The following is a 22,007-nucleotide window of genomic DNA, read 5'->3' as shown; positions in this document are numbered from 1 at the left end:
ATACTTTAATTTGTACGATAATTGCAGGTGCTTTTCAGATACTTTTTAGGATAATTGCAGGCGCGTTTCAGATACTTTGTAGGATAATTGCAGACGCGTTTCAGATACTTTTTAGGATAATTGCAGGCTCGTTTCAGATACTTTTTAGGATAATTGCAGGCGCTTGTCATATACTTTGTAGGATAAATACAGGCGCGTTTCAGATACTCTGTAGGATAATTGCAGGCGCGTTTCAGATACTTTGTAGGATAATTACAGGCGCGTTTCACATACTTTGTACGATAATTGCAGGTGCTTTTCAGATACTTTTTAGGATAATTGCAGGTGCGTTTCAGATACTTTGTAGGATAATTGCAGGCGCGTTTCAGATACTTTGTAGGATAATTGCAGGCGCGTTTCAGATACTCTGTAGGATAATTGCAGGCGCGTTTCAGATACTCTGTAGGATAATTGCAGGCGCGTTTCAGATACTTTGTAGGATAATTGCAGGCGCGTTTCAGATACTTTTTAGGATAATTGCAGGCGCGTTTCAGATACTTTTTAGGATAATTGCAGGCGCTTGTCATATACTTTGTAGGATAATTACAGGCGCGTTTCAGATACTTTGTAGGATAATTGCAGGTGATTTTCAGATTATTTTTAGGATAATTGCAGGCGCATTTCAGATACTTTTCAGGATAATTTCAGGAGCGTTTCATATACTTTGTAGGAAAATTTCAGGCGTGTTTCATATACTTTGTAGGAAAATTGCAGGCTTGTTTCATATACTTTGTAGGAAAATTGCAGGTGTGTTTCAGGTACTTTTCAGGATCATTGCAGGCGCGTTTCAGGTACTTTTAGGATAATTGCAGGCGCTTTTCATATACTTTGTAGGCAAATTGCAGTCGCGTTTCAGATGCTTTGTAGGATCATTGCAGGTGCTTTTCAGATAATTTTTGGGATCATTGCAGCCGAATTTCAGATACTTTGTAGGATAATTACAGGCGCGTTTCAGATACTTTGTAGGATAATTGCAGGTACTTTTCAGATATTTTTAGGATAATTGCAGGAGCATTTCATATACTTTGTAGGATAATTGCAGGAGCTTTTCATATACTTTTTAGGAAAATTGCAGGCGCTTTTCATATACTTTTCAGGATCATTGCAGGCGCGTTTCAGATACTTTTTAGGATCATTGCAGGCGTATTTCGGATACTTTGTAGGATAATTGCAGGTGCGTTTCAGATACTTTGTAGGATCATTGCAGCCGCGTTTCAGATACTTCGCAGGATCATTGTAGGTGCATTTCAGATACTCTGTAGGATAATTGCAGGCGCGTTTCAGATTCTTTGCAGGATCATTGCAGGCTCTTTTCATATACTTTGTAGGATAATTGCAGGTGCGTTTCAGATACTTTGTAGGATCATTGCAGCCGCGTTTCAGATACTTCGCACGATCATTGCAGGAACGTTTCAGATACTTTGCAGGGTCATTGCAGCCGCGTTTCAGATTCTTTGTAGGATCATTGCAGGTGCGATTTAGATACTTTGTGGAATAATATCAGAAGCGTTTCAGATACTTCGCAGGATCATTGCAGGTGCATTTCAGATACTTTGTAGGATAATTGCGGGTGCATTTCAGATTCTTTGCAGGATCATTGCAGGCGCGTTTCAGATGCTTTGCAGGGTCATTGCGGGTTTTCCTATCAATTATTGTGAATCAGTCGCCTTATATACCCTAAATTTCCAAAAAATTTTAAAGAGGCTTACGCTTGAGTTCAAACGTCAACAATAGCTATGTTTAAAATTATTTTAGGAATAAAGTTCCTTAAAACGATTTAACTAGATTACTGATCTGACTTTACTCTCGCTTTTTGGAACCCAAAGCTAACGCGCATTTTAGGGTGGAATGACTTTTCTGGACTCTTTTATACGTATTTAAAGGCTAAATTAACAAATTATTCGAATGTTCATGTCTTGTTGTATAACAAATACCTCTCGGTGTATTGGACTATTTATATCGCTAAAAGTATTTTGAGTAAAAATTCATCCCAAATATAAAATTATTTTTCTTTTATCATAAAGTATGATGAAACTTTTAGGCATAATTTTTCCATAGGATACTGCCATTGTAATAATTTTTTTCAAAAATATTTTATTGACTTCAAGCTGGCAAAAGAGATTATTTTCTCTTGATTCAACGAAATCCATAAGATGCCGCCACAAAACAAGAACTTCATCATCGAAAACCCCCATTATTTCTGCTCTGTTTCCATTAGAACTGAAGTAAATACATGAATTTATTTATTAACATGAATATATATCTGCATTGACTAGTTAAACTACATATTCAGGGATGGGAGGGGCTTAGTTTGAGTTACGTCAGAGAATTTCTGGGGGTTTGTTTTTAAAGCTAAAGCTCTTGTCATGCGGAAGGCTAATTATGCTTGTAAATTGATCAACTACCGCATTAATTTAACTCCAACAGCAGGGAAAAACCAGCATCATCAATTCTCACGATTTAAAATGTTAGTAGTTTACTTTCAACCGTTACATTCATTTTCATAATGAAATGAAATATGGGTTTATTGTACATGAAAAAAGTTGTATACAACTCACGAGAACATGCACAGTTCACAAAGAAAATCATAAGACATAAGTAACAATCAAAAGAAGTTAATATATATGTTACTACTACAAAAGTTATTCTTTGCAGCCATACAGAGGTAATTTAGCGTCAATTAATTTGTCAAAAATAAAAAAAAAATGTAAACTACAGAGTATCATGAGAATAACACAAGAGAATTAGAATCGCGAACAAATTTAAGAATAATAAATGAAATCATTGAATTAAATTTTTTTTTTTGTTTAGTATTGATTAATGTCATCTCATATATTTATTACATTTAGTAACCATCTACATCCACAGTTAAAGCGGAAATCTGCTCACGATTCGCCCCTAGAGTTGTACTTGTCCGCACAGCTTCAAAAAAATCCAAGAATGTGCTGCCACCTTTAATTTTTAAGGTTGGTTTATGATCAGACCTTTTTTTTTCTACCAGTGCTGGACATAAGTTGCCATTTAACAGTTTAGACTTAGAGCAGACGACGGTTTGAAGGCGCGGGCTGTTTATTATTCTAACTTCATGCTGTGAAAGGGTGGTTTGTTTTTGATTATTTAGATGGTCTAAACTGAAATGAAGGTGCAAGATTTACTTATTATATTTGAGAATGTTCGGTCACTCGGGAAAAAAATAAAATAGTTTTATATTGAACGCTTGTTTTATACTCTTTTTATTCCAAAATTTTGGTTTGCGGATGTGATCCTACATAGCCACGATATTGAAATGCATTCGTCCTATTTTAGTAAGTATTTAATTTAGTTCAGTGACTTACACTTGGTCTTACTGTGTGCTTATTATAATGATAAACCACAAATACAATACATTGATCCTTTATTGACATTGAAAAGAAATAGATTCACCTTTGCGTTTGACTAATTTAGTTTCATAATTGTAATAGCAAATAAACATGTTTGAGCCCAATTCTGCCACACGTAATCATAGGGACAACTTACTGTTTCCAATATATAAACAAAGTGAACAAATAAACCAATTACTTTCAAAAATATACATACATTTATATCCAATACTCGAAAATACTCCTCCGCGACGGAAGTCGCAAATATAAATACCACGGACTACAACTACTACTTTGACCTGTTAATTTTCATGTTTAAAGTGAGAAATGGTCTCTTCCCAGAATATGTAATAAACTGGTTCCCAAAGGGAAATAATAATATAAGAACACGTGGAGACAAATATAACTTCTACCCTGAAAGTTGTAACTCGCGCGTTAGAGACAAGAATGTAAAATTTCAAGGCATAAAATGTTGGAATGAACTAGAAAATCACCACAAAATAATAACATCAATAATGCTTTTTAAAGATGCCATGAGCAATCACGTGGCACAGAAATTAAGGCAATGAGGCTGGGATTATCTGTAAACAGGCTCTATACTTTTAATCTAAGTTATTATCCATTACTTTTATTTATTAAATTAACTCTGGACATCATTGTAAATTAGGACTCCACCTTAATGCTTGTTCCAATAAAAAGCCAATATTATTATTATTATTGTAAAACCTTGCAAGAAGTTCACCGCGGTATCTGATTCTAAAATAGAAACTCAAAATATGCAATGGAAATATATTTTGAAGTCGGTCAGCAATTCCTTTTCATATACTTTCCACTGGAAAAATCTTGCTCCGCGACAATGGCGCTACTTTCACCTAGTGCAGTTTAAGCTAGGTAGTGTCATTTCATCCGTACCAAGCGACTTGTGGATGTGGAACCCTTTAATTATAGTCATTATTATTGTGGGAGGGGTCACGTCCCACCACTGATGCCAAATGCATATTGTGCACCCTCACTGTAGCTGCAGCAAAGAGGAGAGAAAGAATCAGTATCAACGTCTATCAAATGCAGGTGTCTATTAAGCCTAATATCCCATCTGCTGAGCCCAGTAAGGCTGTAACAGACCAAATCGTACAATCCGTACATTAAAGCTAGTTAGCGGGCCAGAGAAAACATCTTACTACTATAGAGTCCATTAATTAATTAATAAATAATGCGTTACGTCATTTAGTTCTTTTATTCCAACAGTTTTCCATCTAAGTGAGAGACACCCGTATACCGCCAACAAGCCCAAATCATTCCGCACCTAAATGAAAAGTAACTAAGCGCGTATATTCGGGATCAAAGGTCACAAACGGAAAACGACGCCTCGTGGCGGCGTCCGTTACTTGTTCCCCAAACACATTCAAATATGATAATTATACAGAAATATAAAATGTTACAATCGATAATCCTATTAGGCATAACAAATATATAATTATTAAACAAAATAGTAGTAGGTAAAAATTAGGAAGTAAAATTTTGTATTTAATTTAAATTTAAAAATTGGTTGATATATATGTTCTGACTAGCTGTTACTGGTGGCGTCGCTCGCGTGTAATAAGAACTTCCATCAAAATGATACAAAGAATGGTTAGATTTAACAGATAAATAATATTTTTGTAGCACCGTAGGAGCAAAGGCACTCAGCGTTGCCCGTCAGCCCCTAGGGACATTTTTTATTACTGTTCACGCGGTCATTATTCCATAAAGAAGGGTTTTTAAGTTTTTGGCCGCCATTTAAAAAGATGGCAACAAATCGAACCCGAAAAACCATTCAGCCCGTCTATAGGTTGCCAGTGTACTAAATATTTGTGAAATCGGTTGAAACGCGCGGGCTTTGTTGCATGGAGAAGTTTTTACATTTGTGGGCGCCATTTTTTAAGATGGCGGCGAATTGGAAAAATCTTTCTTAGTACGCGCCTACTACTTTTAAGTAACGTTCCTGCAAAGTTTCAGCTTTCTAGGGCAAGCGGTTTGGGCTGGGCGTTGATTATCAGTCTGTCAGGACTTTGATTTATATAGATATAGATGGACTAATAATAATAACTAGGCTTTGTCTATGAAGGGATTTCTACACTAAGCCTGTGGCTAGTTTACAGGTGGGTCCCTTTACATTGCATAGAGGGGTGGTGGCTAGCCCCTATGCCACAGCATACTAACTAATGGAAAGGAGAAACCGGGTTAGACCGCGGAGGAAAACTCCTTTACAGCGTCTCTTCTCGAGCCTGTATCGCTTGAGATACAAAACGACTTTCTTGGTTGCTTGTGGCACAGGAATTTAGGCTTCTCGTTCGACACTGGCGCATCATGTTTCCTTCGTTGACTCCGCTTCCAGGGCGTTCGGTACATTCCTCATCTAGATATGGTAACGGTACATTGGTATGCAGGTCCTTCCGCGCTGATGCCTCCGATGTGGGTAACTCCTCAGGCGCTTCCAATTGCGGGAAGGTATCCGGCCCCTTCATGGTGGTGATACTGAGGAACCTCTCCTCCGATGTCATAAAGTATGAGGGTTATAAAACAAGAAATATGAACTGATGTATTAAGGCCAAGTTTAGAGTAACGTTAAAAGGAATAATACGTTACGTGCTTTGGTTCTCTTTTATTTCAACGGTTGAAGTCCTTTATCGTATGGGGATGTGTTGTCCATCTAAGTGACCAAGGAGACACCGGTATACCGCCAAGTCAGCCCAAACCATGCCGCCCCTAACTAATACCGACTAAGCGGGTATATGCGGGATGAAAGGTCACTAATGCCAAATGACGCCATCTCGCTGCATCCATTACAAGGTCCCTAGCTCAAGACCTGCAAGGACCATCAACAAACTGTTTCGTCAGTTTCAGGCTATCAATATCAAGCCAGAGCTGATACTAAATAGCAGTGATTGTGTCATGCAGGCACCATCTTACCTACCCGTTGGTGATGAGGACGAGAAACGTTGGTCCAAAGAAGAGGGTGGTGATGGATTTTTCAGGTGTCTTATGTCTAGGATCCCAAGCCTTTGTTGGGTCTCTTATGTCTAGGATCCCAAGCCTTTGTTGGGTCTCTTATGTCTAGGATCCCAAGCCTAATAAGCGTTGATTCCTCAGCATTCCAACTGTCGAAACCTCTTATTTCGTATATTGCTGAAGTTTATTTTTGACATTAGAAAAGTGATTTCATTTCCCTTCAAGGACTGACAGTGCACGATGACCGCAAATTTCCCTTCCTATGACTTACGAGTTATTAGGGTGGTGGGGGGTCGCTTTGCGGTCATTTCCCAAGAAATTTAGTTATTACTTATTATTTAAAATCGAGATATCTGTTTCTCTCTTAATTCCTCCTTTGAAGGGGCTTCTACCATTCCTCTGGTTTTGGCAATCCTTAACGGGTGATCAGCATCCAGTGGTACTTTTTGTTTCAATGACCCCTAGAAATCATAATAAATTTATAGCTGAAAAAGAACAGATTTTATTTTTACCTTGAAGTTTTCCCTCTGTTCAAAAATGATCCGCATTAATTCCGGAATATAAGAATATTTTTTCTTCTCATATATTGGCACAATGTACCACGCCTTCGTTCGTTTACTGTAGGCACGTGTATCTCTGGAATCCACACATTTATGACCGTTATGCTTATTTCACAAACACATAGGCTATAATAAGTATATTAATGAGATTTTACTTTGGCTGTCCATCTTGTCTACAAGCCCGAGGCCTTCCACAGTGCTTGTTGTGGTCTATGGCGGCTAATTTAATCCTTATTTGGTAGCCCCAGTAGCTACATCACAGACAAAAATTACTATGTGATTACGATGGAAACAAAGTTAGACATACCCAAAAGCGATTCTTTTTGGGGCATACATTAGAATTAGACTGTGGTAACTTTCGAGAAAGCCTGTGTGCCTGTAACAAACAAGATTTGCGCGTGATGAATGGTGGTACAGTTCATCTCTCTATGTACTCACGCATACCTAAAGTTTGTGAAGTATCCCATATTTTTCAAGAGGTACTTCCTCATAACTTCGCTTCTTAATTTTAAGAAAGTGGGAGAGTTGGCTTGTAACCAGGGGTGTTTTTCCAGCTGCTCTTCAGTTAAAGGTTCATGGTCGCAATGATTGAACATGCCTATCTCCAAGTGCCACTCATGCTCGTTGATAACATGGTGGAGACAAGTCAACCACAAACTCTATAAATAATTGGATTTCAAATGACCACCTGTTCTTCAAGATTCATTCAAGGTAATCATAGCACAATACCTTCATAGTGAAGACCTGTCCTTGACAATTTTTGGAGCACCACCAGAAATGATTACGTAGTAGAGGAGCCCAGTGACATAAATCTCTATGTTCTTTAGATTTCAGTCCAATCTACATGAAACACGTTCTGTTTCATTCACTTGATAAAGAGTGTGACAAGAGATTTAAAAATGGAAACATATTTACTTCGTTCAATCTCTTTAATATTATTTTGCCACCATGCCACGTGTCCCACGAGTGTTTTACACCTGGCAAACAAGAATCCTCCTTCCCTACGAATAGTCGCAAATAAATTTTTTTTCATAAATATACCATGCATTCTAAAATCGCCAAACGTTAACGTCGTGCTTCAAACTAACTTAGCTCAGCTGAAATTGCTGAATGAGCATCTGTGACGACTTCCAGCACTTTGACATTGTGTTGGGCGCCAAGCTCCAGAACCTCTTTGGAAGCACCTTTGAAAGCCAGGAGCTCCATGTTCGGGCTTTTCCCTTCAGCGTGTCGAACGTCTTTGTTGGATATAGCTATGATTTTCTTTGATTCAGTATCTGCCAAAGTGTACGTGCAAAACATGGCGGAATGCCCTGGACTGTCCATCCTTCCATCTCCAGCTACTACAAGTTCTTTTCCCGACAATTCTTCGAAAGTTTCTTTTTGCGTCCTCTCCCAGAAAACATCAACAGCTGGCTTCAAAAAATGAAGCTGATAGCTGATGGTGAAAAACAATTTCATGCCCAATTTAATAATAATGATATATGCTCGCTAGCGAGAACTCCCCGGTCTCCATGTCTATACATCGTTTTCTCTTAAGGTGAGAGGGGATGAATTTTATCTAGCCCCTTTATTTTATCATTCTCAAACAAGGCAATAATCATTTTGCATTAGTCCGTGTGCTTTCCAATGTGCTAAGGTTGTACATCACCCAACAACGATCTAAGGCTATAGACTAGTAACGGGACTAGCGGTAGAGGGGGTGTAGACGGTGTATCCCTCCCTCTGGTCGCGCTCTTGTATGGACTACTTTGCTCTTAGCTCAGTGTCATCCCCCTGCCAGGCGCCTAGAGGGAGGGATACACCGTTTTGAGTGCTTTTAATGGATATTAAAACCGTAACTGAAGTCTCCAGTTTTGTTTTGACTGTACTTCTTCAGTTTTTTACCCAACACCAACGCTATGACAAATTTGTAGTAGAAAAACAGTAAAAAGACATTGCTTTCATTTCAAAAGCATCGGAAAGCTAAAAATTCTTTAACCAATCTCCTTGTCTGTCCCATGAGTCATTAAGTTTTTTGGTCCTGACTCTGTACCCCCCCCCCCTAAATTGCAACCATCCTGTCCTTCTAAAAGTAAAAGGTTTCCCATAGCTTCTCGTATACAAAATAACCAAGTGAATGCTTTTAGCACAACAATAAAAACTTGGGGCAACCAACAAGAGGAGCTGATAAGCCTGACTATAATTATATCGAGGGGATAATCACTATCAGATTTCGTGTTCAAAGGTATTATATGTAAGCATGTTAGCGCTATCAAGCGCACGCCACTTAAAAAGGGAGGGTGAAGTAGAAAATGAAGTGATTTTTTTATTGATTCTTGTCCAAATTATAAGTCCAGTCTTCATAGTGAAACATTTAGGAAATACATCAGAAAAATTTTAAAATTAAAATTAGGCTCAGGTTTTAAGGATAATTTTAAATAAGGACGTCCGACCAATCGCGTAACGCCGTGCCTTTCTGTTAACAAAATTCTCGTGACACGTTCCGTGTTGAATGAAATTTATCACGAGATTTGATAAAATTTGCGCGCGACGTGACAATCGTGGCGCGAGACATGGCGCGTGACACGAGAATTTGGTTAACAAAAAGGCAGGGCGTTACGCGATTGGTCGGACGTCCTTAATTAAAATTATTATTAAAATCTGAACCTAATTTTAATTTTAAAATCACTCGGGAATATTTTCCGAATGTTACACCATACAGACTGGTTTTTTAATTGGTAGAAGAATCGATAAAAAATCACTTCATTTTCTACTTCACCCTCCCTTTAAAGGTTAAGCATAATCCTTATATTGTAGTAAAAGGTACAGCGTCTACAACGATTACTTTTTCCTTATCCATTGGTTATTAGGCACGAAACCAAAAGTGATCACCCCCTTTGATTTTAACGCCAACATGCTAAAATTGCTCGCTTCACTTTTTCCCACAGCCGAATCAGGCATAACCAACACTCTACCATTTCATTTCATTTTAAAACTTGTGTTCTTGAGAGTAGAAGGTGTAACGGCCGGCTACTTCACTCGCCGTATAGTCGCTAAAAGCCGCGCGTCTCCATACTCTCCAACCCTCTATGCCTTTAGGGTGTCCTATTGTCATCTTAGCTGGGGTGGTCCTCGTGACCCTGACCTCCCGGACTAGGATGCCATTAGGCACTAATTGGAGTTTCCGATAATCTACCTAAATTTATGGCTTGATGACTTGGCGGAGAGATGTTAAGAAAGTCTCTCCGAATGGTTTTATGACAGGTTGACTGTTGTTCCGAATAATAAAATATCAGTTCTATTTCTACCCTCAAAACGAAGAGTCACTTTTTAACATCTCCTACATTCGCTACTTAAAATCGCGCTCGTAGAGAGACCTGTAACGTACATATCCGGGCAACGTTACAAAGGTTCAAAAATATGGAAGACTTCCCAATTGCAATGAAATCGGGTTCAGCCGACCCCTTTTCTAATTGTTGTTCGTGTCGGTCCGTGTGTGCTCGAGCCCATGGGCGCCTAGGGTGCCCATGTAGGGCAAATGGTGTCGAGTGCACCGATCGATGTAGCTGCGGGTTTGTGGGCAAAAAGGTGCTAGTTTGCACAAACCAGCAAAGACCTAGCACCTCCCGCGCCCCAGACCCTCAAATAATTGTGGGAAGAGCAGGGGAGCCAACTCGGGACCTCATCGAAGAATTGGAAAGAGGAAGCGAGGATTCGAATTCTCAAGATGAGGATCCCAAGGAAGATTCTTCCTCAGAAGAACTTCCCGAGCTGGAGGTTAGGTTTTGACTTTTTAAAATTAATATAAAATAAGGCCAGTTTGACGGTCCGGGACATTTAGTGTTGCGACCGCCGCATCAAGCGTGGCATAGCGTGAAATTAGCCTAAGTCATTCTTTGTTCATTGGCCAGATTTCTTTAAAGACCATTTTAACATAAGTTTATAAAGCATCCGAGGATAAATATTGCATGCACGCATGATTTGAATGACAGCCCCATTTTTTTAGTTTTCATATGATGTAAAGGACAAAATATAAATTTTATAGCCCACCCCTGCTCCTAAAAAACGTAGGAGTCGCGGTGCCCAGGCAAGACGGCAACCGGCTCTAAAAAGGGTGCGACAAGCGCAAGACCCGGCGATGAGGGGGGCATTTTCGGTTTTGGTAGTGCCTGCCGAGGCAGGGCCGTCTATTAGTGAAAATATATCTAGAGCCGTTGATGTACGTATATATATATATATATATATATATTTTAATTACATTCAAAGGTAAACGACATTTTTTGTAGGATGTTATCGACGGTCTAGATATCACCACTAAAGATAGACTTCTCCGAAGATTGGCCAGGTTGATTCCGGAAACGGAAGCCATTTTAGGAGAAAGTAAGACATTTTCTAACTGTCTAATAACAGAGACTTTCCAAGTCTCTTTCCATAGACATTTATAGCTGTGTTCAGTTGGACTTCAGTAGTCCTACTTTCTATGCTATATAACATTCTGACTGAACACGACTATGTATACGGTCTTTGCGTGAAAAAAATGGGATAAGAAGTAGGGGTCTAAAGCCGGTTTACGGGTTAGTGAATATGGCGTTGAAAGGACATACTCCTGGAAACAGCAAGGGGACAGGAAAGGGGGAATGAAATGACGTCACAGGCGAGGACCCTATACTTTAAACGAAGAGGATAGAAAGAAGAGAAGTAGAAGCTAACGGCTTTGACAAGGCATTTTTAGAGTTCTCGCTTTTCGTTTTTAATTTTACACGGAATTATGGAATTATAATTACGGTAAAATTTAAGAGAGGGTTCAAGCGTCTGGCCTTTCCTGGACGCGCGCACGATTTGGAGAGAGAGAAGCTAAAGGTAAATTTAAGAGGGGAAGACAGTGGCCGATTTGGAGAGAAAGAGAGAGGCGAAAGCGATGGCGCGCTGAATGAACAGAAGTTAGAGGGGGAAGTTTAAAATTCCCCGATTACTGTATTTCAACCAATGTGAGGGCAGTGAAAGATACGCCAGCATGCTGCAAAATGCACAAAGCGAGAACTCTCAACCTCAGCCTTCTACACCTCTTCATTATACCCTCCTTGGTTTGAATAAGGTTCCCGAACCTAGGGTAAACGCTCTTTGACCAACCCTAACTAACACGCACACACTTCTACTAAAATCAGTTTCAAACTTCCATGTTTCTTTCATGCAATTTTAGTTGCAAAGCCTAAAATATGAATGGTTGATAATATTCAATGTTTTAATGAAATAGTTTTACGTGAAAACGACGACCCTGGCCTCGGAGACGCACCACAAACACAAACTAGCGATAGATTGAGGGAATGTCCCCCTCCTTCCTCACCCCCCGCGCAGGGGCAACAGTTCTGCCTATGCGGAATCTGTATGCCTATGCCAACAGCGCTTGAGAATGTGTGCTGTCGTACCATCCAGGGCACCATTCAATGCGAAACCCTCAGGCCACAATTTCAATTATTTTGTTTGGAACCAATGGTACTCATATTGACGATGCGCCTCAGGGGCGAGTTAATCCTAGAGAGGAATTTAGACATAGATAACGCAAACTTGAGATTTCAAGCTTACGCGAATCTATGTCTATCCCTCTTTGGGTTCCTCGGCCTTGGCAACAGGATGGTTTTGCCAGCCTGTTGTGTAAGGCGTATTCGTGAATCATTTCCAAGCCCCGATGGGGAATACCGAGGGTTCCAACCGGGAAGATTTCCGGGGTAATTGAAAGAGTTGCCTGAGGGGGGGGGGAGGTTAAAGAGGGAGATTTATGTAAATATGTTTATAATTTTTATGTTTTGTAAATATGTTTATAATTTTTATGTTTTGTAAATATGTTTATAATTTTTATGTTTTGTAAATATGTTTATAATTTTTATGTTTTGTAAATATGTTTATACTCTTTATGTTTTGTAAATATGTTTATACTTTTTATGTTTTGTAAATATGTTTAAAGTTTTTATGTTTTGTAAATATGTTTGAAGTTTTTATGTTTTGTAAATATGTTTATAATTTTTCTGTTTTGTAAATATGTTTATAATTTTTATGTTTTGTAAATATGTTTATAATTTTTATGTTTTGTAAATATGTTTATACTCTTTATGTTTTGTAAATATGTTTATACTTTTTATGTTTTGTAAATATGTTTGAAGTTTTTATGTTTTGTAAATATGTTTGAAGTTTTTATGTTTTGTAAATATGTTTATAATTTCAATGATTTCTTAGTAAACCTTTATTTAAATTCATACAGGTTTTGTAAATTTGTTGCAATTCACTTATATAAATAACATTTTTGCCTATAGACTAGTGGCGGTAGAGAGGGGGTGTAAACTATGTATCCCTTCCTCTGGGCGCGCATTTATGAGAGTGGATACTTACGCGCCTGGTAGTGGGATCAGGGATAAGGGAGTCAGATGGATTGGAAATGATGATGGGCGACCTGCGGCACCATATCTCTCCCAGTGTACCTCGCGCACGCCCCTACCCTTCCGTAGGCGATTGCTAAGTGCTGCCGCGTACCGCCATTTTATTTGAATGAGAACTAGCTTCTATTTTTGAGATAGAGGGAGCGTCCTTTGCAATTTCGTCCGGCACGACCCTACCTAACCGCTGGGGATGATGGGAGGACTATGGTGCCGTAGGTGGGGGTAAAAAGGCAACGCTTAAGGTATGGGGGTTTCCGCTCCATTACTCTCTCCTTCAAGGTGGGATTACACTGAGCTAAGAGACAGAACGGTGTGACGTTTGCATACTTAGAACTGCCATTACGAAATTTTTAAATTAACATCATTCACCATGCTTACTAACAAATCCCGGGCAAAGATTCAAATTTTTAGGTGCACGAAAGCTGCCCCCCCTTTTTTTACCTATATCCTGTCGCAGCCCTCCCCCATCTTTTGTAATGGCATGGCCCATCCATGGGAACCGCTGCTGGGTAGTTCGGAATTCATAAAGTTGTACCGTTGTTATAGTTTTGAAGAGAATTACAAAATAAGCGTCCTTCCAAATACAAATTTCATTTTCTTTTTTAATTTTTCGGAATTTTTTAAAACCCGACGCCCACGCCACAAGACCCCCCCCCCAACCCCTGATTTTTTTTATTTTACCAGACGCGTACACGATACGGAGAGAGAGAAGCTCGGAGAGAAACCCGTCGCCGAAGCACTGTAGGCACGCACGATTCGCGAAGCGGCTCGAGTATCGGAGTATCGCCGAGATACCGACACCGTAAAACTCAAGCCTCGGCCGCGTAATAATGTAAACAAACTTCTCTGACTTTTTTCTCTCTCGGTTGCGCCGATTGCGCATGTGCGCCACGCTCTTAGAGAGCCACTGGCACTGTAGTACAGTCATTTTAGCCCAAAAATAGAGGGAACCCGCAACAAATTGAAACAAAGCTGAAACTTTCAGATCTTATAGATTTTTGGGCGCTCTTCAACGTGGTGTGGTCTCCCACACTCTCCCATTGGAGGAATTTCCGCCATATTGGAAAATGGCGGACAAAATCGAGAAAACGTTTAATAACTCTGGTTCTACTTAACCGATTAACACGTAATTAGGCTTCAATTGTAGATCAACTTCAAACACATAATTCACCTCTTAAGATATTTTGTCCTACAACTAACCGGAAGTTCACAATCTGACTCTGAAGATTAGCCCCATATAAAAATGGGAATTTAAAGTATTTTATGGTTTCTATATTCAGAATACATTTCCAAAATCGAGAAAAAGTTTAATAACTCTGGTTCTACTAACCCGATTAACAAGTTATTAGGCTTCAATTGTAGATTACTTTCAAACACAAAATTTATCCTAAGATATGTTGTCCTACAACTAACCGGAAGTTCACAATCCAGCCCGGAAGGTAAGGCAAATCTAATTTTTGAGTATTTCGAAACGGTTTCAAGCGAAATAAATGCAAAGAGGGTTTTAAACCTAAAATATATTATTCCCATTATATTTTTACCTCTTTAAGCGACGATGACGTCACGGAGAGGTATTATACTGGACGTGTGTTTTGGGGGGGGGGGGTGTCTGTCTGTCTGTGTGTGTGTCGGTCACCGCGTCCGCAGTTGGCAAACGGAGCAAACGTGTTCGCAGTAATTTTTGGCTCTACTCCCAACGTTAGGATCAAGAAGTGCGTGGCGATCGGCTAGGGTTACGAGAAACGTCTAGCCTTAGGGCTTCAACCAAAATTTCATGCAATTGCGGATTTCTTATCATTTATTGTGAATCAATCGCCTTATATGTATATCCTAAATTTCGAAAAATTGTTAAAGAGGCATACGCTAGAATTCAAACGTCAACAATAGCTATGTTTAAAATTATTTTAGGAATTAAGTTTCTTAAAACGACTTCAGTAACGACTAAAGTAATTAAAATCAGTTATATTTTCTTAATTATTCAAGAATAACCTCTTAATTGCGTCTCGTATCGGAGAGGTTTATTTTGGTTAACCAACTTGTATATTAGGATATTTATCAATATTGGTTAAGCTTAAGTTTAATCATAGTCCTCTACTTGAGGTTGAGCCTCAAAATCTCTATGTTCATTTGAACAAGACACTCCCTTGCATTGTCTACAAATTGAAGAACAGACTGGACCAGTTTTACCGCATTCACATTTCAAGTCACAGACTTCCTTGCATTTACGAGGGATCATCTGCAGAAGCTCAGCTGGAGCAGGTTGTAGAGTGGTATAACGATTGGTTTCAGTTCATATCCTACTTGTCTCCAACCCCATTCTCTAGCATTTAGGCTGCTTCCAAGCCACGTGTGAACTTTGGGATAAACTCTATTTGAATGCTGCTTTGCTGCCGCACTTGTTGGTGGAAGAGAAGCTAATTCAAAAGCTCAATTTCATAATCTTCATTTAAAGTATACACTTGGTTTTGTCAACTTTGTTTCACACGCTTTTAATTCAACTTTAGCCGTATTGAAAAGTGTGGGCGAATAATGGTATATATTAAAACATTAAGTTTTATGATGTACTATTTATGACGTACTATAAATTATAGCTCTTGTCAGGAAAGAAACAAAATTTGTCAGTAATAGGAACTATATGTTTAATTTTGGAAACGTATTCTGAAAATAGAAACCATAAATGCTTTAAATCCCCATTTTTTATATGAGACTAATCTTCAGGGTCAGATTGTGAACTTCCGGTTAGTTGTAGCACAAAATATTTTAAAAGGTGAATTATGTGTTCGAAGGTGATCTACAATTGAAGCCTAATTGCGTGTTAATCGGTTAAGCAGAACCGGAGTTATTAAACGTTTTCTCGATTTTGTCCGCCATTTTCCAATATGGCGGAAATTCCTCCAATGGGAGAGTGTGGGAGACCACACCACGTTAAAGAGCGCCCAAAAATCTATAAGATCTGAAATTTTCAGCTTTGTTTCAATTTGTTGCGGGTTAAAACCTATTTTTCCTGTACTACTGGTAACGTTTTTGAAAGGGGGGTCTCTCCGAGAAACGAATTGAAAGCGCGACGTAGAGAGAGAACTGCCTGCCTGCCGTGCCTGGTATATAGTGAGAGGGGGAGGAGGGAGACGGGCGTCTCGCCCGGAGAGGAGAGAGAGAGGAAAGAAATGTAGTTTAAATTTCGCGGGCTTTTTGAATGCAGAGGCATAGTGAATTGATAGAAACTACTTCCCCTTTCCTCTCTCCCGAGCGAAGGGTCTTTGGGGAGGGGGGGAGAGGGGTAGGGAGGGAGGGAGGGAGGTTGGTAGGGGAAAAACACGTTTATTGGGAGAGAGCTTTCAGCAAGGAGGATATATAATAGGCCTTTTTAAAAAGTTCCCTGTACAAACGATGTAATGGGGGAGGAAAGCGGAGATGGATGGCATTTTTCCCTCCCGCGTTTCTGCGCGCGCCCCATGTGAAACATCATTTTTTAAATCGCCTATTATACAGTCTCCTTGGTCTCCGGCCTTCTATCAATTCACGGTAGTAATAGCATGCGCTTGAGGAAATTTGTTTTCACGCTATAGGATAGGCAACACCTTATCTCGGACGGCAGCTTATTCTGTATATACTCTGTTACAGCATCGGTTGTCAGCACGCGCAAACCTAGGTCTCTATGCAACCTAGGTTTATGCGTGCTGACAATAGACAAAAAACTTGAGGTTCTTCAGGATTTAAAATATCCGCCAGTTTTTTTAGCTCGGGTGCACGGGCCTCTAGGCCTTAGTTTCAAATACGTGTAATAGGCTGTAGGCAATTTCACACGTATTTGAAAATAAGGTCTACCTAGAGGTCCTGCACTGGAGCTAAAAAAACTGGGGGATATTTTCCTGAAGATCCTGAAGTTTTTAGTCTCTTGACAGCACGTACCAAGCTGCTACGTCACATAGAGACGTGGGTTTGCGCGTGCTGAGAACCCATGTTGTAACAGAGTATATACAGAATAAGCTGTCGTCCGAGATAGGGAGTTGCCTATCCTGTAGAGTGAAAAGAATTTCCTCACGCGCATTCTTTATCCATGGTAATAGTTTCAAAAAGAGGGCTAAAAAAATTGGGAATTGAATTTTTCTCAAAAGGAGCCTTTTTATATGAACTCCTTCGGTGGAAGGGTAAGAACACCCTTCGTCTCTACTCCCCCCCCCCTGCAAAATATTCTTTTCGCGGGAGGGATGAACAACCTTCGGCCCTGCTTTCCTCCCCCAGCAACATAGGGATTTTATGTAAAGGCCAATTTCAAAAAAGGACAGGCAGACTAAGCCCCCCCCCCTCATCATTTTTTGACAGCCACGCTTTTGATGGAATCTGATGGGGTACAACTTCAATATTTTTGGTCTCAGGCTCTAAACCCAGTGACACACTGAGACATTTCGTGAATTTCAAGGTCGTCCGCCAAACACCAATGTATCTCTTGTGTGTAAAATTTATATGCTATTGTCTTGAAAGGCCAAATTTTCAGTCTGCAAGTGGCTTTACTAATTTATAGCGTATATTTATTTAGACTGTATTAACTTATATGATTAAAAAGGCCTAATTTAAATGAAATAGTATAATTTTAATTGCAACTAGCCTTTTTTAATCATATACATATTATAAAAAAACCGTTTCTACAATTGGAAAAAACCTGATATATACTACATCGTTGATTTTGGGTCGCCACTCACTGTTCTTGTCACGGCTTCTAAGGGACAGATATTATTTATTCTAACCGTTTCATTTAACACCACCATTTATTAAAGCGGTAATATTACGTCATGACAATTAATTTCACATGTCACAGCTAAAAACTGTCGATTCTTATCAGGGGCGTCAACTTCATTATCTTAACACATTTTCTTTACTTTTTTATTTCGGCTGATAGTATTTCATCCCGATAAGTACCCGATATGATTTTTTGCTACCCGAAAAGCACCCGACTAATGGTAGTTTAGCTAGGCCTAATTGACCCGATACCCGATTGGAAGTTTTTTCAACTACCCGTACCCGACCTGAAACCCAAAAATCACTACCCGCACAGGCCTACTCTAGACCTTAGTTTCAAATACGTGTGAAATTGCCTGCAGCCTACAGCGATTTTGAGGTTACTGTATGGCTAGTGTACCCGCCTATCCATTACTACTTCCAATTTCCCCTCACTATTACCTGACTTTTACTTCAAAAATATTTTTCCCTGACTATTACCTGACTTTTAATTCAAAAATATTTTCCCCTGACTTTTTAGGCCTATTTTCAATTTCCCACACTTTTCCAGGTCGTGTACAAACCCTGCGGTACATTGATACCCACTAGAAAAACGGAAACGTGGGCGTAAGCCATTGTTTTTAAAAATTTACGAAAAACTATAAAAGAAAATTGAAATTTCTATTTGGAAGGACGCTTATTTTGCAATTCTCTTCAAAACTATAAACAGCAAAAGAGGAGGAGGGCTGTGACAGGATGTAGATCATAATAAAAAAAGGGAAGAATTGTTTTTGGCCAGAATCTTTACTAGGGATATGTTTGTAGGCATGATGAAAAATATTAATTTGAAAATTCTGTATATAGGCAAAATGAAAGTACTCTATGGAGTATTTCTCTCCTTATAATAGGATAGGGTTCTAACAGAGTAGCTTCTCTGAATGGACGTTACAGAATGGGGTCCCAGCACCATAAAGAAAAAGACTGAATTACCTGAAAAAGGTGTCTTTTCCAAAAAAATGTACATTGGAATGTTGCATCAATAACGCCACTTTTCCGTACTGGTTACCAGAGAGAACTATAGAACTTGCAAGTGATAAATTTCCAGCATAGAGGCCGTGAAAATTCGGTTGGCTTTCCCATTTGCCCTATAAGAGTTGAGATATACCTTAGGCATTTGTGATTGAAAGAAAACAATGGAAATCTACTAATTACCTTTGCATGTTTTCCACCTGATCCTTCGCAACAATTCCACGTATAAATGAAGGCGGTAGCTCGCCTATGAACTTTGTAGGTGATGGCTGATTTGCAATATTGGCACTTTGTTCCAAAAGCTTTTTGAACAAGAGATGTCAGAAAAGGAGTAAACACAAAACACATAGGTTCCCTTATTATTTCTTCAGCCGTTAGATGTTTAGGTTTTTGCGGCACAGGCTAAAAAGAGTAACATATAAGTATTAATTTGAAATTATAAGAAGATTGAAGAATTAAAGTGGGAGAACTTACTTCATTGTACTCAATTATTAATTCTTCATAATCAGCATCTTTATCGTCATCTTCCGTAAAATCATTTTCAAAATTGAGATCATCACATTCTCCTTCATTACTATAAGTGTTTGTGGAGATTTAGGGAAATTTCTAACAAATTAATTAAACAATATTCCAAAAATTATTACTCTAGATTTTCAAGTTCGTCTCCCAATGCCTCCTGCTCTACTTCATCAGCGTCTCTTTCCATTTCATCTACATCTTCCTCCCTGAATTAAGGTTGCCCAAATTAGAAAGAACCAAGACTGTAGGATTGTTTTAAGTTTAACACAAATGAAAAGGGCATGTTTACTTTTCAAGCTCTTCCTCCTCTTCCATTTCCACTTCAAATAAGGTACGTTTAGCCCGTTTTGTTGGAGTTCTTTTAACAGGCGTATTAGCCAATGGTGACTCCATAGCCAAACCTAGCCTCTTATAGGTAGGAGTCTCTGGTTTATCTGCAAATAAAAGAAAAAATAAACTCCCGGGCTTAGTTAGGGGAATAAAGCATTGAATATCTACCTTTTGGTGTCACACGCCGATAATGTCTTTGAGGAGGAAACCCTGGAGATGTCATCATCTCAAATGTGGTAATGGGGTCAGTTTGAGTAATTTTCTCAGTGGTATCAAACACACTTTGGGTCCATTTATGACACATTTCCCCCTGGCTTGTTTTCAATAAACATATAAATATATATTAGCCAACAGCATAATAATTACTGTGAAAAAGAGGGTTGGGGGCCTCAAAAACTTACTGCAGTTTGTCAAGCAGGAATGTCACAAATTTATCATTTTGTGATCCTATTCCCATACCCCACCGATTCTTCTCCGTTGTCCATCTTTCAAAAACTGCTTTACTAAGCTTAATTCTATGGATAGGTTCTGCAAAACATAATGGATTTCTAATTTGTCAGACAGTAATTGGTTTAGTTAAATTTTTTACCTTTAGTCGCCATAGTATCTTTACTTATAAATGAATTTCCAAAGCCAAAATTTGAAAGTTTCCTAAGCCTTGGTCAAAACAAACGTTTCACTCACTGTGATATTTTCCTAAACTACAAAATATTTTCTAATATTTCAGTTACTAGTACTATTAATTCTTAAATTATGTTATGAAAATTATAATAAATGTAACAAAAAATTATAAAAACAGCAACAAATTCGTGTCAACTTTATATTCAAATCGTAACAAACTAGTCTAGTACAGCTCTCTACGACAGCAAAGTTAGAATGAATTTCAAACTTAGAAAACCGTTGCGAAAACCGGATGAAACCGAATCCTGAAAGAAAAAGACGCGACAATATACCCTAAACGGACGCCCTACGCGCGGGTTCTAGCAAGCCATGATTGATATTGTATTGGACAGTCCAGAATAGGGTCTTTGTATGACGTCATATAATTCAGCCAATCGTGGGGTATGGACTTTTTTGGAAATCCTATACAACACTGTCTTCTCCTGGCGCCATCTAGCGTTCCAGATCGGTAATAAACGGCGCCGACGTAACCTTTAAGGTAATAATTATGAAAACACTTTTCAAAAATTACTCTTTACAGCCATACAGAAAACGTTTTTTTACATCAATTAATTTGTCGAAAAAAATGTCAAATTTATTAGTGAAATTATTGCATATACTTTGCATTCGGATAATTGGATTAATACTTTTACGGGGAATATAGAATGTATGCACATTTCGTAGTCGTTTGGGAATTAAGATATTAATTGATTCTAGTAGTTTTGGGAGTGTTATACGGCTATTTAATAATTTATAAACAAAGGTTATATCATTAAAATACAAGATGTCCTGAAGTTTTGGAAGATTTAGTATATTTAACAAGGAATCATAATTATAATTTGCTCGAGGCATAAAGAATGTATGACAATTTTCGATAAATTTCCGCTGAACTCCTTCGATTTTATTGAGGAGATATGGACTACACCCACCCCAGGCAACCCAACCAAAAATTACACGCGACCTAACAAGACTTAGATATAAAGTTCGAAAACGGGTTAATGAATTTAATTTTCGACTGAGTTTTAATGATATAGCTAGGGTGCGGCGGCATAAATTAACGGTTTTATTGACATGTTTCGTAAAACGTAAAGGTGCATCGAATACGGTGCCCAAATCTTTAGTCTCGGTAGCAGTATGTATGGGTGTGTTATTTATGACAAATGAATTGTGAAGGGCTCGACAAACACGCCTTGTGTAGGTTATATGTACTGACTTAGAAGGGTTTACGGGTATATTATTTTTAGTACACCAGTCAGAAACTGCGTCTATGTCCTGTTGCAAGGCGGAAATATCATGATCAGTGTCTATGATCTTGCTAAGTTTATTGTCGTCTGCAAATTGTAGTAAGTTAGAAAATTGAATTTTAAATTGTAGATCGTATAGGTAAATATTAA

General features: G+C 38.7%; 2 protein-coding genes across 8 annotated transcripts; one reads left to right on the top strand and one right to left on the bottom strand.

Annotated features, from left to right (window-relative positions):
* The first annotated feature begins 2,902 nt into the window (after positions 1 to 2,902).
* LOC149704635 (uncharacterized) lies at positions 2,903 to 12,695 on the top strand. 3 transcript variants are annotated; one of them, XM_089865706.1, is made up of 6 exons: positions 2,903 to 3,005; positions 3,068 to 3,344; positions 9,877 to 10,705; positions 10,974 to 11,147; positions 11,215 to 11,308; positions 12,183 to 12,695. In XM_089865706.1, exons 3-6 carry the CDS (start codon positions 10,349 to 10,351, stop codon positions 12,656 to 12,658), a joined length of 1,101 nt encoding a protein of 366 aa, XP_089721832.1. In that variant the 5' UTR covers positions 2,903 to 3,005; positions 3,068 to 3,344; positions 9,877 to 10,348; the 3' UTR covers positions 12,659 to 12,695. The 3 variants fall into 3 exon arrangements, with proteins under 3 accessions (XP_089721832.1, XP_089721831.1, XP_089721833.1); XM_089865707.1 differs by having other exon boundaries at positions 2,913 to 3,005; positions 3,073 to 3,344; XM_089865705.1 differs by having other exon boundaries at positions 2,909 to 3,344.
* On the bottom strand, positions 4,614 to 21,105 carry LOC149704634 (uncharacterized). 5 transcript variants are annotated; one of them, XM_089865700.1, is made up of 18 exons: positions 20,543 to 21,105; positions 20,355 to 20,481; positions 20,122 to 20,267; positions 19,913 to 20,057; positions 19,749 to 19,829; positions 19,579 to 19,678; positions 19,288 to 19,506; positions 19,066 to 19,220; positions 8,035 to 8,384; positions 7,862 to 7,947; positions 7,676 to 7,786; positions 7,391 to 7,605; positions 7,254 to 7,322; positions 7,102 to 7,197; positions 6,899 to 7,022; positions 6,718 to 6,847; positions 6,352 to 6,563; positions 4,614 to 6,243 (listed from the first exon to the last, which is right to left on the bottom strand). In XM_089865700.1, the coding sequence occupies exons 1-16, from the start codon at positions 20,553 to 20,555 to the stop codon at positions 6,725 to 6,727; spliced, it is 2,160 nt and encodes a 719-aa protein (XP_089721826.1). In that variant the 5' UTR covers positions 20,556 to 21,105; the 3' UTR covers positions 4,614 to 6,243; positions 6,352 to 6,563; positions 6,718 to 6,724. The 5 variants fall into 5 exon arrangements, with proteins under 5 accessions (XP_089721826.1, XP_089721828.1, XP_089721830.1 ...); XM_089865702.1 differs by having other exon boundaries at positions 4,619 to 6,243; positions 6,658 to 6,847; XM_089865704.1 differs by having other exon boundaries at positions 4,619 to 6,243; positions 6,352 to 6,652.
* Positions 21,106 to 22,007: the final 902 nt, after the last annotated feature.

The sequence above is a fragment of the Phalangium opilio genome, unplaced genomic scaffold (genome assembly GCF_054372755.1).
Source record: "Phalangium opilio isolate 3A_F unplaced genomic scaffold, DU_Popi_V2 ptg000015l_1, whole genome shotgun sequence".
NCBI classification, from domain to species: domain Eukaryota; kingdom Metazoa; phylum Arthropoda; class Arachnida; order Opiliones; family Phalangiidae; genus Phalangium; species Phalangium opilio.
Note: the sequence above shows the minus strand (reverse complement) of the source record. Positions and strands in the feature narration are given on the sequence as shown.

Excerpts from the sequence above, each read along its gene's own strand:
- LOC149704635 (XM_089865706.1), top strand. The coding sequence starts at position 10,349 with ATGGAAGACTTCCCAATTGCAATGAAATCGGGTTCAGCCGACCCCTTT. Across the intron at positions 10,706-10,973 it reads AAGAACTTCCCGAGCTGGAG|CCCACCCCTGCTCCTAAAAA; the intron begins GTTAGGTTTTGA and ends TAAATTTTATAG. Across the intron at positions 11,309-12,182 it reads GGAAGCCATTTTAGGAGAAA|TTTTACGTGAAAACGACGAC; the intron begins GTAAGACATTTT and ends TTAATGAAATAG.
- LOC149704634 (XM_089865700.1), bottom strand. Across the intron at positions 19,507-19,578 it reads TAATAATTGAGTACAATGAA|CCTGTGCCGCAAAAACCTAA; the intron begins GTAAGTTCTCCC and ends TACTCTTTTTAG. Across the intron at positions 7,787-7,861 it reads TATTAAAGAGATTGAACGAA|ATTGGACTGAAATCTAAAGA; the intron begins GTAAATATGTTT and ends TGTTTCATGTAG.